Below are 15,196 nucleotides of genomic sequence, written 5' to 3' on the forward strand. Positions count from 1 at the left end.
CCACCGCCCCATACTTTATCATTTCCAGTCAGTCACCTTATGTACAGATAATCCAGTGCCTAGCAACATTTTATTGGTATAAAATCAATCTACTGTATGTATATAAATTATCTTATGTATTTATATTTACTACTTTTTTATTATTGTGTTCTTTATCATATTTTTTTTGTGCTGCATTAGATCTGGAGTAACAATTATTTCATTCTCCTTTACACTTGTGTACCAGAAATGACATTAAACAACTTTGAATCTTGATGATCAGTGCCACATCTCCAGACATGCCAATCTGTTAGGGTGTGTTTTCTAAAGGACTTAGTTTAAAAAAAAATCTTTGTAGACATTTATATCCCTGCACAGTCTCGCCAGCTTTCTCTATAACATTCTGCAGTGCTAAATGCCCATTCCCAAAACTTCTACTTTCTGATTCTATTTACTTCTTTCTCTCTTTTTATGTACTTAAGATGCCCAGGACCAACAATTACTTCCCCTGCACCCAACAACCTCTCTCCCTCTTCCTTTAAGACCATTCTCCACATTTTGAAAACATCCTTTGTAATCCTTGCTTCCTTGATTCAGTATTCACAATGATCACACAATGCTGAGGGAACTTAGCAGGTCAGACAGCATCTATGGAGAGGAAAGAACAAGTCCTTCCCGGTCCGAAAAATTGAACGCTTATTCCTCTCCACAGATGTTCCTCTAGCATTTTCAGTTTGTTGCTCTGGATTTCCAGCATTTGCAGAATCTCTTGTGTTCACAATGATCAGTATTGTTTCTGTGGTCCCATTGGTACTGTTTGGTAATAAGAAACTTTATGAATACACTTCTATTGCAGGAATATTTTGGGAATGAATTAGGAATTCAAATGCTAATTAGGTGAAAATAAAACTAACTCCAAGTCCTTGGATTCGTCGCAGTAACTGGCGACAGACATATAATTAATATACCATAATTGTTGCCTGCATTGTATGATTAGACATAATGAATAAAGCAGAGACTTGAAGCAATGGCTGAAGAGTTATGAAGATATTTCTTCCTTAATTGCCCTTGAAGCAGAACCAATTATTATACAGTAATATTACGCAAAGAGCTGAATGACCACTTAACCCATTCCTGGATATATTTTCTTAAACAAGGAATATTGCGCAGGAATCAGAGGAAAACAGCTTGTTTTGTTTTGAAAAATTAATTTGCACCATTGAAACAAATAGATCTGTTCTATAAGTTTGTGTAAGTTGGCCAGTGGCATGGTGGCACCTGCACCAGGCTTTGAGACAAATGGTCCTGGGTTCGAAATCCAGCCGGCTCCTTACATACTTTCCATCCGTGTTGGGTTGAGCATCAACTAGCAACTCGGCCTCGTAAAAAACATACAGAAAATTCCAAAGGAATGGCAAGGTTGCCGCCCAATGCACCACAAGGCATGGAAAGGAACAACAACAGTACGTTTGCTAGTCATCCAGCAATGCGGCCCTCCATCAATACAGTTTCAGATTTGGTTTCCCACTTTACTTATTGTAAACTTGAGAAACGATTACATAAACAGCTCATGCCTCTTATGAATAAGTGATTAATGACACCACATTAACCACTATTGATGTTAGGTCCCTGCACCATGCTTTAATATGGCTACATGCGTACGATCCACACAATGCACTGCAGTTACTCGCGTATGCTACTCTGAGAGTACTGCTCAAGTCCACAGCCTCTACACAATCAACACAAATGCACCTCAAGGATGCATACATAGCTCACTGCTCTATGCCCTCTTCTCTTTGCTACTATCAGGATCTTAAAGACACATACTTAACATTTTAGGAACAGCTTCTTCCACTCCACCATCAGATTTCTGCATGGACCATGAACTCATTATAACTATCTCATTTTTGCAGTACTTAATTTTTCATATTTCTTTTTTTTTTATGAATTGCACTACGTTGCTGCAGCAAGATAACAAATTTCATGACATATGGCAGTGATAGTAAACCTGATTCTGATTCTTTGTCACTGAGGATAAATTCTGCAGGGAATATCGTCGCCTAGGGGTTCAACTCCAAGTTGCACATTATCCTGATTTGGAATAATATTGTTAATCCTTCGCTGTCATTGGTCTAAATCCAAGTCTTTACTTCCATAAGATTAAAATGAGCTTTATTTTTCATATGTTGTACTGTGGAGAGCATTCTGTCAGACTGCATCACTGTCTCGTATGGAGGGGCTACTGCACAGGACTGAAAGAAGCTGCAGGAGGTTGTAAATCTAGTCAGCTCCATCTTGGGTACTAGCCTACAAAGTACCCAGGACATCTTCAGGGACTGGTGTCTCAGAAAGACAGTATCCATTATTAAGGACCTTCAGCACCCAGGGCATGCCCTTTGCTCACTGTTACCATCAGGTAGGAGATACAGAAGCCTGAAGCCACACACTCAGTGATTCAGGAACAGCTTCGTCCACTCTGCCATCTGATTCCTAAATGGACATTGAATCCTTGGACACTACCTCACTTCTTAAAAAATATACAGTATTTCTGTTTTTGCACGTTTTTTAGATCGATTCAATATACATAATCGATTTACTTGTTTATTTATTATTTTTAAATTTTATTTATTGTTATTTTTTTCTCTTTGCTAGATTATGTATTGCATTGAACTGCTGCTGCTAAGTTAACAAATTTCACGTCACATGCCGGTGATAATAAACCTGATTCGGATTCTGAACATCGAAACATACAGTGAAATGCATCCTTTGCGTTAATGACCAACACAGTCTGAGGATGTGCAGGGGGCAGCGTGCAAGCATCATTATGCTTCCACCACTGATGTAGCAGACTCACAACTTACTAATCCTAACCCGTACATTTTTGGAATGTAGGAGGAAACTGAGAAACTTGGAGGAAACCCATGTGGTCACAGGGAAAATGTACAAACTCTTTACAGGCAGTGATGGGAATTGAATCCTAATCACTGGCCCTGTAAAGCATTCACTAACTGACATGCTACCAAACAGTACCATTCCTTAGGAGGTTAAGGACATACTGTATGGCTTGTCACCGAACACTCAAACAACATGTACTGTTGAAAGTATCCTGACTACCTGTATCATGGTCTGGTATGGCAAGCGAATGCACAGGAATGTAAGAAAGTGCAAAGGGTAGTGGTGTCTGCCCAGCATATCCCTCCCTACCATCGGTCATATCTAAAGGAGGCAACACCCTTTGTCAAAGATCCTCTCCAGCTGCGTCTACTTTTCACAGCTACCATTGGGCTGGAAGTACAGAAGCCTGAAATCCCACTGCACCAGGTTCAAGAATGGTTCCTTCAACCATTTGGTTACTGAACCAAATGGTAAAACCCTAACTGCTGCAACAGTTTAGCAACACTATGACCACACCGATCACTTTGAACTTAATGGACTTGGATTTTTCTTGTAAAACTGTGATTAATTTATATTTAACTTGTTTATTGTGTGAATCTTCTCGTAGATTGGAGACAAGAAGGAAATGGATCAGCCATGATGAAATGGTGGGGCAAACTCAATGGGTCAAAAGGTCTAATTCTGTTCCATTATCATATGGTTTTATGGTTTCATGAATGCTGCTTATGTAATACTATGTGCCTGTGATTCTGCTGCAAGTAAATTTTTCAGTGTACCTGTGCACATCACAATAAACTTTGAAACTCCCAAGCTAATAACACTGCTGTGTGGGATATAGTGAGGGGTTATATGTGGCTGACATTGTCCAAATGAAATACATTAGATTAGATTATTAGATTAGATTAGATTATGGGGACACGCAGTCCTCTTTTATTGTCATTTAGTAATGCATGCATTAAGAAATGATACAATGTTTTTCCAGAATGATATCACAGAAACACAAGACAAACCAAGAGTGGAAAAACTGGCAAAAAACGCATAATTATAACATATAATTACAACAGTGCAAAGCAATACCGTAACTTAATAAAGAACAGACCATGGGCACGGTAAAAGTCTCAAAGTCTCTCGAAAGTCCCATCATCTCACGCAGACGGTAAACCTTCAGTGCCGCAAACTTGCCGATGCAGCACCCTGGAAGCATCCGACCACAGTCCGACTCCGAGTCCGTCCGAAAACTCCGAGCCTCCGACCAGCTCCCCGACACCAATGCACCGAGCACCATCTCTGCCGAGTGCTTCGACCCCAGCCCTGGCAACAGGCAATAGGCAAAGTTGAGGATTTGGGGCCTTCCCTCCGGAGATTCTCGATCGCACAGTAGCAGCGGCAGCGAAGCAGGCATTTCAGAAGTTTCTCCAGATGTTCCTCCGTGCTTCTTCATGTCTGTCTCCATCAAATCAGGATTGTGCACAGCATCCTACTTCATATGGTTACTTAATGACACAGTGGGTCCTGTGGACTCCCAGCAGAGCAATCCCCTCAGACCCATTTTCCTTACTTACTCCCCTGCAGCCCTGCCACTTATTTTCTATCACATGCCCATCAACTTCTCTTCGATCCTTTTACCGTCTGCTTGTACTTGGGGTAACTTACAGAGATCAACTAACCTGCATAATCATCTTTACAAAGCAGCAGAAACCGGAACATTTGGAGGAAGCTCACACAGTTACTGACAGAGCATGCAAACTCCTTTCAAGAAGCAATTAAAGTGAGAGCTGAATTCTGATTCTTAGAGCTAAATGCATTAACTGCTGCACCACTACACAACAGCTCAAAGGGAACGAATTAAAAGGGGGATGTATATGTAAATTAATCACCTCCAGTGAGGCCTCATTATTGCCTCTCCTCAAATGTTCATAAGAAGGAGCTGGTGAGCTGTTTTGAACTGCTGTAATCATATGTGGTGAAGTTACACACAATGTTGTAAGGTGGAGAGTTAGAGGATTCTATCTTAGTGAAAACGAAAGGTAGAACAATAGAGTGACATTGAACAACACATACAAAATGCTGGAGAAACTCAGCAGGTCAGACAACATCTGTGGAGGATAAACAGTTGATGTTTTGGACCAAGACCTTTCATCAGGACTGGTAAAGGTTCTGCCCCTTCCTGTTTGAACACTGATACTTTTTATATTACTGATAAACATGTTCTAAGGTCATCCCTTCATTTCTGCGATGTCAACAGGAAATATCATGTACTCTTTTAGCCTCAAGACATAACAGTAATTTTGCATCTGAGGTTGGAATCAAATCCTAAACCACAAACCAAAGTCACCAGCAAATGTCCACAACGTGGTGACAAAAATGGGCAGGTAAGGAGTGGGGAATGGAAATGGAAGATGAATCAGATATTAAGGGTTAAGGACACCCAAAAGTCATTGTCTCATTCTATCCATAATAGAACGTAACTCCTGATCAATGCAAAATGTGGGCATGGATAGAAATAGTGGAAAGGTTCCAGTCCTCAAAACAATGTCTTTATCTCTTCTTTAAGGAGAACACTCAGAAAATAATCTTCTCTAATTTATATTTCAATTATTTTTCTTTGCTCAAAATATAGAACAAAAATATTTGCTCCACAAAAATTAAGCAGTGAAACTGTTGCCCTTTAACAGCATGCATAATATTAAATATGCAAACAAGTTTGTGGTGCACATAACTTGTCAATATTTGAACTATTCTAGAGAGGTGTGAAGTTTAGGACGGAAACTGTAGATGAAATTATGTAGATATGTATGTGAAAAAGGCTTGACAAACAGTGAAGTTAAGTATGAACCAAACTAACAGGTTGTGCCTTTCAACTTGATCGCAAAATTTGGCGATTTACTCATTTTTTCACTCCGTTAGATCTGGATGTTGCTGGTAATGCCAAGGCAGATTACCTATACCTTGCAGGGTCTGGCATGGCTGGAGTCAGGGCCAGGTAAGACAAGGTCCTTAAAGGACATCGATGAAGTAGGTGGGATTTTCCAACAAGTTTATTCTAGATTATTCAAATATTTGAGGAAATCCAGAGGTTTTATCCAGAGGTGGGGGGTTACATGGGAGGCAGGGTTTGAGGGTCGGCACAACAATGTGGGCCGAAGGGCCTGTACTGTGCTGTACTTTTCTATGTTCTATGTTTTAATTAGGTGGTTATTAATACCTCAATTGCAGAGTCCTAAGGTCTCTCTCATGATGTCATCTCTTACCTCAAATGGAGCAACCACAAGTTTTAAATCAGAAAACCAATCTTTACATGGCCTTCTTTCTGATTTATGCTTTTCCATTTGCTCCTCTAGTCTGCCTCTGCTATCACCAACAAACCAATTATCTACAACACTTTAATAAAATTCTGCTTTTCACAGAATCATAGAAACATATGGCACAGCAATGGGCCCTTTCACCCCATGTTATCCATGCCAACCATGATGCCTATGTATGCCAATCTTATTTGCTTGCAATATGCCTGTATCCCACTGCTCGTTTCCTATCCAAGAATCCGCCCAATTGCCTTTGAAATGTTGTGAAGGTATGTGCCTCCACCACCTGCTCCAGCAACTCATTCCAAATAAGCAGCTCATTCTGAATAGGACATTTACCTTGAAAACATGCTACATTCAGCTAACCACATACTGAGAAACCAGGTATTTGCTGCCGTATTTGCAGGTCATGCTTCACTGAACACTGAACTGATTCCTCAGTCTACGGTCTCATTTTCAGTTATTCTACATGTTCTTAGTATTATTTATTTACTTACTTATTTATTATTATATATTATTTTGTATTTGCACAGTTTGTCCTCTTTTGCACATTGGTTGGTCAGCCTTTGTGTACAGTTTTCATTGCATTTCTATTGCATTTCTTCGTTCTACTGTGAATGCTTGCAAAAAGTCTCAGAGTAATATATAGTGACATATACATACTTTGAAAATAAATTTACTCTTAACTTTACCTCAGAGCTAGAGGGAACCAGTTTATGGAGCTTGCATGTTCTCCCTGTGATCATGTGGGATCCCACTGTGTGCTCCCATACTCAAAGATATGCTAAGTTGGATAAATGGCTATAGACAAGCGGAAAAATATCATTGGTGGATATACAAGTTGCATGCATGGCTAATGAGAGATAAGAGGGGAATACAACTAATGGGTTTGCTCCTTTGCAAGCCAGCCTTAACACCATGGGCCAAAGTGCATCCTTTGTGCTTTACACTTCAAAGTCAAAGTCTGTCCCGAGCCTTGTGGCCCATCAGGTCGGTGCTTATGCCGGTTTCTGTGGCGTGAAGCGACTGAGAGTACGAGACTCCCCCCCCCACTCCACCCCACCCCGGATAGGACGCCAGTCTATCGCGAGGTTAACCCCCAGCATTTTGCCAGTACTTCTGTAGTGGCCTTCAGTTGCTATAACCCATCCACTTGTAGGTTTGATGTGTTGTACTTTCAGAAATGCTCTTCTGTTACTCTTTAGAGATGATTTGCTGTTGCCTTCCTGTCAGTCCGAACCAGCCTGGCCATTGTACTCTAACCTGTCTCATTCATAAGGCATTTTCATCCACAGGAACTGCCGCTCACTGGATTAACAAAAAAAAATATTGCTTTTTAAACCATTCTCTATAAACTCTAGAGTCTATTTGTGTGTGAAAATCCCAAGAGGTCAATGGTTTCAGAGATACTCAAACCACTCTGTTTGGCACCAACAATCATTCCACGGACAAAGTCACTTAGATCGCATTTCTTGTCCATCCTGATGTTTGGTCTGAACAACAAATGAATCTCTTGACCATGCCTACATGCTTTTACGCATTGTGTTGCTGCCACATAATTGGCTGATTCAATATCTGCATTATTCAGCAGGTGTACCTAATAAAGTGGTCACTGGGATACAGGTAAGAAAGACACACTAATTCACACTAAATACTTTTCTATGTACAGATGGAGTAAATGAAAATGAAATTAAAGATCAACTTCATTCACCATATACATTTACACGCTCTAGGAACTTGTTTTGCTGTGTTGGCACAACATACAACAAAAAAAACGACAACATTCAACAACCATAAGAATAAAGAATTATATAGAAAATAAAGTTAGAGGTTAAAGGATGGATATGGAATAAATTGTGCATAAATACATAAATACTGGCATGTATTTACAATGTAAACAGCATTATTAAAAAGTAGTTTGAAGTGTTTACAGTGCATTGACTGGGGTAATAGGTACAAGGGGTGGGGGTGGCTAACTAGAGTGGTTAATCAGATTAATTGCCTGGGGGAAGAAACTTTTACGATGGCAGAAGGAAGCTTTCGGAAAAGGCAGATTCCTGGGAGGGTAATGTCCGCAATGATTTTTCCTGCCAGCTTCTTTGTCCTGGACAGGTCCAAGCCCTGCAGTGATGGTAGACTGCAGCCTCTGACCTTTTCAGCTTTCCTAACAGTTCATTATAGTTTTCATATATTGTGATAGGATGCTCCGCCAAACAGAACAGTAATGGCTGATGTGAGGATACTCTTTTGTGAGGATTAGATTATTAGATTATGAGGACACGTAGTCCTCTTTTATTGTCATTTAGTAATGCATGCATTAAGAAATGATACAATATTCCTCCGGTGTGATATCACAGAAACACAGGACAGACGAAGACAGAAAAACTAACAAAAACCACATAATTATAACATATAGTTAAAACAGTGCAACAATACCATAACTTGATGTAGAACAGGCCATGGGCACAGTAAAAAAAGTTCAAAGTCTCTTGGAAGTCCCACATCTCACACAGACAGGAGAAGGAAGAAAACTCTCCCTGCCATGCCCAACCACAGTCCAACTCCGAGTTGTCCAAAAACTTCGAGCTCCGATCAGCCCTCCGACACTGAGTACCAAGCACCATCTCTGCCGAACGCTTCGACCCCAGCCTCGGTCGCCAGCAGCAGGCAAAACCAAGGATTTTGGGGCCTACCCTCCGGAGATTCTCAATTGCACAGTAGCAGCGGCAGCGAACCGAGCATTTCGGAAATTTCTCCAGATATTCCTCTGTGCTTCTCACGTCTGTCTCCATCAAATCAGAATTGTGCACGGCGTCCTACTTACAAATATGATATCATTTCACCGGACAGCTGCACGCACTGTGAGGATGTGAGCATGCTTGGACTTTTGTGTCCGGTTCAAGTACCACTACATGAACACATACAAAATGCTGGCAGAATTAAGAGGTCAGATCGCATTTATAGATCGGAATAAAGAGTTGACGTTTCAAGCCGAGATACTTCATCAGGACTGGAAAAGAATGGGAAGAAGGGAGAATAAGAAGGTGGGGGTGAGGCGAAGGAGTACAAGCTGGGAGGTGATAGGTGAAGGCGAGTGAATGGAAAATTAGGTGGTTGGGGGAGGGGAGATGAAATGAGAAGATGGGATGTGATGGGTGGAAAAGGTAGAGTATTGAAGAAAAAGAAATCTGCTCAGAGAGGAGAGTGGACCACAGGTGAAAGGGAAGGAGGAAGGGCACCAAAGGGAGGTGATCAACAGGTGAGGAGAAGAGAGAGTTAACAGGAAAGTCACAATGAGGAATGGAAGAGAGAAGGGGGAGCTCGAGAAATTGATGTTCATGCCAACCAGTTGGAGGCTACCCAGACAGAATATGAGATGTTGCTCCTCCAGTCTGAGGGTGGCCTCATCATCGCAGTAGAGGAGTCATGGACTGACATGTCAGAATGGGATTGAGCAGAAAATCCAATAGTGACGTTGAATGCTGAAATTTCATATACAATGAAAAACGGAACACTTGAGATGTCTCCATTGTCTTGCTCAATGTTTACATCTCAATCTACAACAGTACTGATTAACAAGTGATTAGCTTGCTGTTCCATGAGGTTTCCTTATCTCTGCACTGAATTCGGAGAAGGAAGTCTGAGAATCGGAGCAGGAGCGCGGAGGAAGCCATTTTTGAATTTTTCGGGGTTTTTTTCCATCGGCGTTCAGGGAGGCGGGGCTGCGCAGGCGTGTGACGTCGGGCAGTGAAGCGCAGAAGATTTAAAAGGACAGAAATCCTGCTTCTGGTTTAATTCGAAGAAGGAAGTCTGAGAATCAGAGCGGGAGTGCGGAGGAAGCCATTTTTGAATTTTTCGGGTTTTTTTCCATCGGCCTTCAGAGAGGCGGGACTGCGCAGACGTGTGACATTGGGCAGTGAAGCGCAGAAGATTTAAAAGGAACAGAGCCTTATACAGCGGGCAGCGTAGTTTGCGGGCTGCGGAGTGAGCCGGGAGCAGAGTGAAGGCTTAAGGGCTTCGGCTCAACGGGCTTAGGTGGAAACGGGCGAGACGAGGAAGGTTTGGTATTCATTTTTTGTTGTTATTTGAGGAGAGGGGCAGTATGAGTGTGAGGGCAGTTTGTTGTTCTCGGTGCCGGATGTGGGAGGCCCTGGAGTCTCCAAGCCTCCTGGACGTCCACATCTGCGCCAGGTGCGCCGAGATGCAGCTCCTAAGGGATCGCGTTACGGAACTGGAGCTGCATCTCGATGACCTTTGTCTGGTCAGGGAGAGTGAGGAGTTGATAGAGAGGAACTACAGGCAGGTGGTCACACTCGGGCCACGGGAGGCAGACCAGTGGGTCACAGTTAGGAGGGGGAAGGGGAAGAGTCAGGTAATAGAGAGTACCCCGGTGGCTGTGCCCCTTGACAACAGGTACTCCTGTTTGAGTACTGTTGAGGGGGACAGCTTACCTGGGGGAAGCGACAGTGGCCGTGCCTCCGGCACAGAGTCCGGCCCTGTAGCTCAGAAGGGTGGGGAAAGGAAGAGGAGGGCAGTTGTAATAGGGGACTCGATAGTAAGGGGGTCAGATAGGCGATTCTGTGGACGCAGTCTAGAGACCCGGATGGTAGTTTGCCTCCCTGGTACCAGGGTCCGGGATATTTCTGATCGTATCCAAGATATCCTGAAGTGGGAAGGTGAGGAGCCAGAGGTCGTGGTACATATAGGTACCAATGACATAGGTAGGAAAAGGGAAGAGGTCCTGAAAGGAGAATATAGCAAGTTAGGAAGGGAGTTGAGAAAAAGGACCGCAAAGGTAGTAATATCGGGATTACTGCCTGTGCCACGCGACAGTGAGAGTAGGCATGCAATGAGGTGGAGGATAAATGTGTGGCTGAGGGATTGGAGCAGGGGGCAGGGATTCAAGTTTTTGGATCATTGGGACCTCTTTTGGCACAAGTATGACCTGTTCAAAAAGGACGGGTTACACTTGAATCCTAGGGGTACCAATATCCTGGCTGGGAGATTTGCGAGGGCTACTGAGGTGACTTTAAACTGGAATGGTTGGGGGGTGGGAATCAAATTAAAGAGACTAGGAGGGAGGAGGTTAGTTCACAACAGGGGGATGGGAACAAGCGCAGAGAGACAGAGGGGAGTAAAATGAGGGTAGATGCAAAAAGTAGTAAGGTGAAAAGTAAAGGTGGCAGGCCGGCAAATCCAGGGCAAAAATCAAAAACAGCCACTTTTCAACATAATTGTATAAGGGCTAAGAGTGTTGTAAAAGCGAGCCTGAAGGCTTTGTGTGTCAATGCAAGGAGCATTCGTAACAAGGTGGATGAATTAAAAGTGCAGATTGTTATTAATGAATATGATACAGTTGGGATCACAGAGACATGGCACCAGAGTGACCAGGGATGGGAGCTCAACATTCAGGGATATTCAATATTCAGGAGGGATAGAGATGAAAGAAAAGGAGGTGGGGTAGCATTGCTGGTTAGAGAGGAGATTAACGCAATAGAAAGGAAGGACATTAGCCGGGAGGATGTGGAATCGATATGGGTAGAGCTGCATAACACTAAGGGGCAGAAAACGCTGGTGGGAGTTGTGTACAGGTCACCTAACAGTAGTAGTGAGGTTGGGGATGGTATTAAACAGGAAATTAGAAATGTGTGCAATAAAGGAACAGCAGTTATAACGGGTGACTTCAATCTACATATAGATTGGGTGAACCAAATTGGTGAGGGTGCTGAGGAAGAGGATTTCTTGGAATGTATGCAGGATGGTTTTTTGAACCAACATGTCGAGGAACCAACTAGAGAGCAGGCTGGGTATTGAGCAATGAGGAAGGGTTAATTAGCAATCTTGTCATGAGAGGCCCCTTGGGTAAGAGTGAACATAATATGGTGGAATTCTTTATTAAGATGGAGAGTGACATAGTTAACTCAGAAACAAAGTTTCTGAACTTAAAGAAGGGTAACTTTGAAGGTATGAGACGTGAATTAGCTAAGATAGACTGGCAAATGACACTTAAAGGGTTGACGGTGGATATGCAATGGCAAGTTTTTAAAGATCACATGGATGAACTACAACAATTGTTCATCCCAGTTTGGCAAAAGAATAAATCAAGGAAGGTAGTGCACCCGTGGCTGACAAGGGAAATTAGGGATAGTATCAATTCCAAAGAAGAAGCATACAAATTAGCCAGAAAAAGTGGCTCACCTGAGGACTGGGAGAAATTCAGAGTCCGGCAGAGGAGGACAAAGGGCTTAATTAGGAAGGGGAAAAAAGATTATGAGAGAAAACTGGCAGGGAACATAAAAACAGACTGTAAAAGCTTTTATAGATATGTGAAAAGAAAAAGATTAGTTAAGACAAATGTAGGTCCCCTACAGACAGAAACAGGTGAATTGATTATGGGGAGCAAGGACATGGCAGACCAATTGAATAACTACTTTGGTTCTGTCTTCACTAAGGAGGACATAAATAATCTTCCGGAAATAGTAGGGGACAGAATGTCCAGTGAGATGGAGGAACTGAGGGAGATACATGTTAGTAGGGAAGTGGTGTTAGGTAAATTGAAGGGATTAAAGGCAGATAAATCCCCAGGGCCAGATGGTCTGCATCCCAGAGTGCTTAAGGAAGTAGCCCAAGAAATAGTGGATGCATTAGTGATAATTTTTCAAAACTCTTTAGATTCTGGACTAGTTCCTGAGGATTGGAGGGTGGCTAATGTAACCCCACTTTTAAAAAAGGAAGGAGAGAGAAACCAGGGAATTATAGACCGGTTAGCCTGACATCGGTGGTGGGAAAAATGCTAGAGTCAGTTATCAAAGATGTGATAACAGCACATTTGGAAAGCGGTAAAATCATCGGACAAATCAGCATGGATTTGTGAAAGGAAAATCATGTCTGACGAATCTCATAGAATTTTTTGAGGATGTAACTAGTTGAGTGGATAGGGAAGAACCAGTGGATGTGGTATATTTGGATTTTCAAAAGGCTTTTGACAAGGTCCCACACAGGAGATTAGTGTGCAAACTTAAAGCACATGGTATTGGGGGTAAGGTATTGATGTGGATAGAGAAGTGGTTGGCAGACAGGAAGCAGAGTGGGAATAAACGGGACCTTTTCAGAATGGCAGGCAGTGACTAGTGGGGTACGCAAGGCTCAGTGCTGGGACCCCAGTTGTTTACAATATATATTAATGACTTAGATGAGGGAATTAAATGCAGCATCTCCAAGTTTGTGGATGACACGGAGCTGGGCGGCAGTGTTAGCTGTGAGGAGGATGCTAAGAGGATGCGGGGTGACTTGGATAGGTTAGGTGAGTGGGCAATTTCATGTCAGTTGCAATTTAATGTGGATAAATGTGAGGTTATCCACTTTGGTGGCAAAAACAGGAAAACAGATTATTATCTGACTGGTGGCCAATTAGGAAAAGGGGAGGTGCAACGAGACGTGGGTGTCATTATACACCAGTCATTGAAAGTGGGCATGCAGGTACAGCAGGTGGTGAAAAAGGCGAATGGTATGCTAGCATTCATAGCAAGAGGATTCGAGTACAGGAGCAGGGAGGTACTACTGCAGTTGTACAAGGCCTTGGTGAGACCACACCTGGAGTATTGTGTGCAGTTTTGGTCCCCTAATCTGAGGAAAGACATCCTTGCCATAGAGGGAGTACAAAGAAGGTTCACCAGATTGATTTCTGGGATGGCAGGACTTTCATATGATGAAAGACTGGATCTACTAGGCTTATACTTGTTGGAATTTAGAAGATTGAGGGGGGATCTTATTGAAACATACAAAATCCTAAAGGGATTGGACAGGCTAGATGCAGGAAGATTGTTCCCGATGTTGGCGAAGTCCAGAACGAGGGGTCACAGTTTGAGGATAAAGGGGAAGCCTTTTAGGACCGAGATGAGGAAAAACTTCTTCACACAGAGAGTGGTGAATCTGTGGAATTCCCTGCCACAGGAAACAGTTGAAGCCAGTTCATTGGCTATATTTAAGAGGGAGTTAGATATGGCCCTTGTGGCTAAAGGGATCAGGGGGTATGGGGGGGAAGGCTGGTACAGGGTTCTGAGTTGGATGATCAGCCATGATCATACTGAATGGCGGTGCAGGCTCGAAGGGCCGAATGGCCTATTCCTGCACCTATTTTCTATGTTTCTAACTGTGGCTGTGGTCAGCAACTATCACAGTGTGGACTTGTTTTTGTGAACTTGAGTTCTGAATGCTATTTGTTTACTTTGATCGTTTGTACTTTTTTCTCTGAACATCCGGTATTTGATGTTCTTCTTTTGTGTTAATGGGTTCTTTGTTTTGTAGCTCAAGATTGTATAAAGTATACTGTACATATTTTGATAATAAATGTACTTTGAACTTTGGTTATTGCATTGCTCTGAGGAATCTTGCTGTGTGCAGACTATTGCAGTTATTGCATCATGACAGTGACTACACATCCTATGATTGTGCAAGCCCTTCCTCAATACTGCAAAAATAATATTGCTCTATTTTTCAAATTCAGAAACTTGAAGATGTTTGAATCCCACAAACTCAACAACTTCTTTCACCTACAGTTGATCTTTTCTTTCAGAGAATCCAGTGGAGAAGACCAGTTACTTTACCTCATAAATGCTGATGTTGTAGCTGCCAGGGTTCAAGATAACTGGGGCATTGTCATTGACATCCACAGCTGTGATAGTGATCACGTGATTTGTCTTGCGTGGTGGCAGACCATTGTCAAAGGCCTGAACCTGAAAGCAAATAATACATCAGTTCCTGGAGCTTCATAGATTTTGTTTGCTGTCAAATGTCCACACCAGACTCTATCACTTTTTATATCACCTTAATTACAAACTCTTTCTGCTTGTCCACTGTCATCTTGCAAGTGTAATGCCCTGGTTCATATCTTTACTGTGATGTTGTATGCATTTTATTTAGCAGTTCTGCAAGAGCAGTCTGTTCTGTTTTCAGCTTGTTTGGGTTATTGTTGAAGATAAGGGATGAGGAGAAATGTGTGCCATCCAATTAGGATGGTA

The 15,196-nt window shown here is 42.4% G+C and overlaps 1 protein-coding gene across 5 annotated transcripts in view; it reads right to left on the reverse strand.

Moving 5' to 3' along the window:
• The window catches only part of cdh23 (cadherin-related 23), a 1,160,360-nt gene that overhangs the window by 273,838 nt on the left and 871,326 nt on the right, over positions 1 to 15,196 (reverse strand). For all 5 annotated transcript variants that reach the window (XM_063070587.1, XM_063070586.1, XM_063070588.1 and 2 more), the window contains one exon: positions 14,783 to 14,911. In XM_063070587.1, coding sequence (XP_062926657.1) covers positions 14,783 to 14,911 — 129 coding nt within the window. The remainder of the gene's footprint in view (positions 1 to 14,782; positions 14,912 to 15,196) is intronic.

Source organism: Mobula hypostoma, chromosome 18 (assembly GCF_963921235.1).
Source record: "Mobula hypostoma chromosome 18, sMobHyp1.1, whole genome shotgun sequence".
In the NCBI taxonomy this organism is placed as follows: Eukaryota; Metazoa; Chordata; class Chondrichthyes; order Myliobatiformes; family Myliobatidae; genus Mobula; species Mobula hypostoma.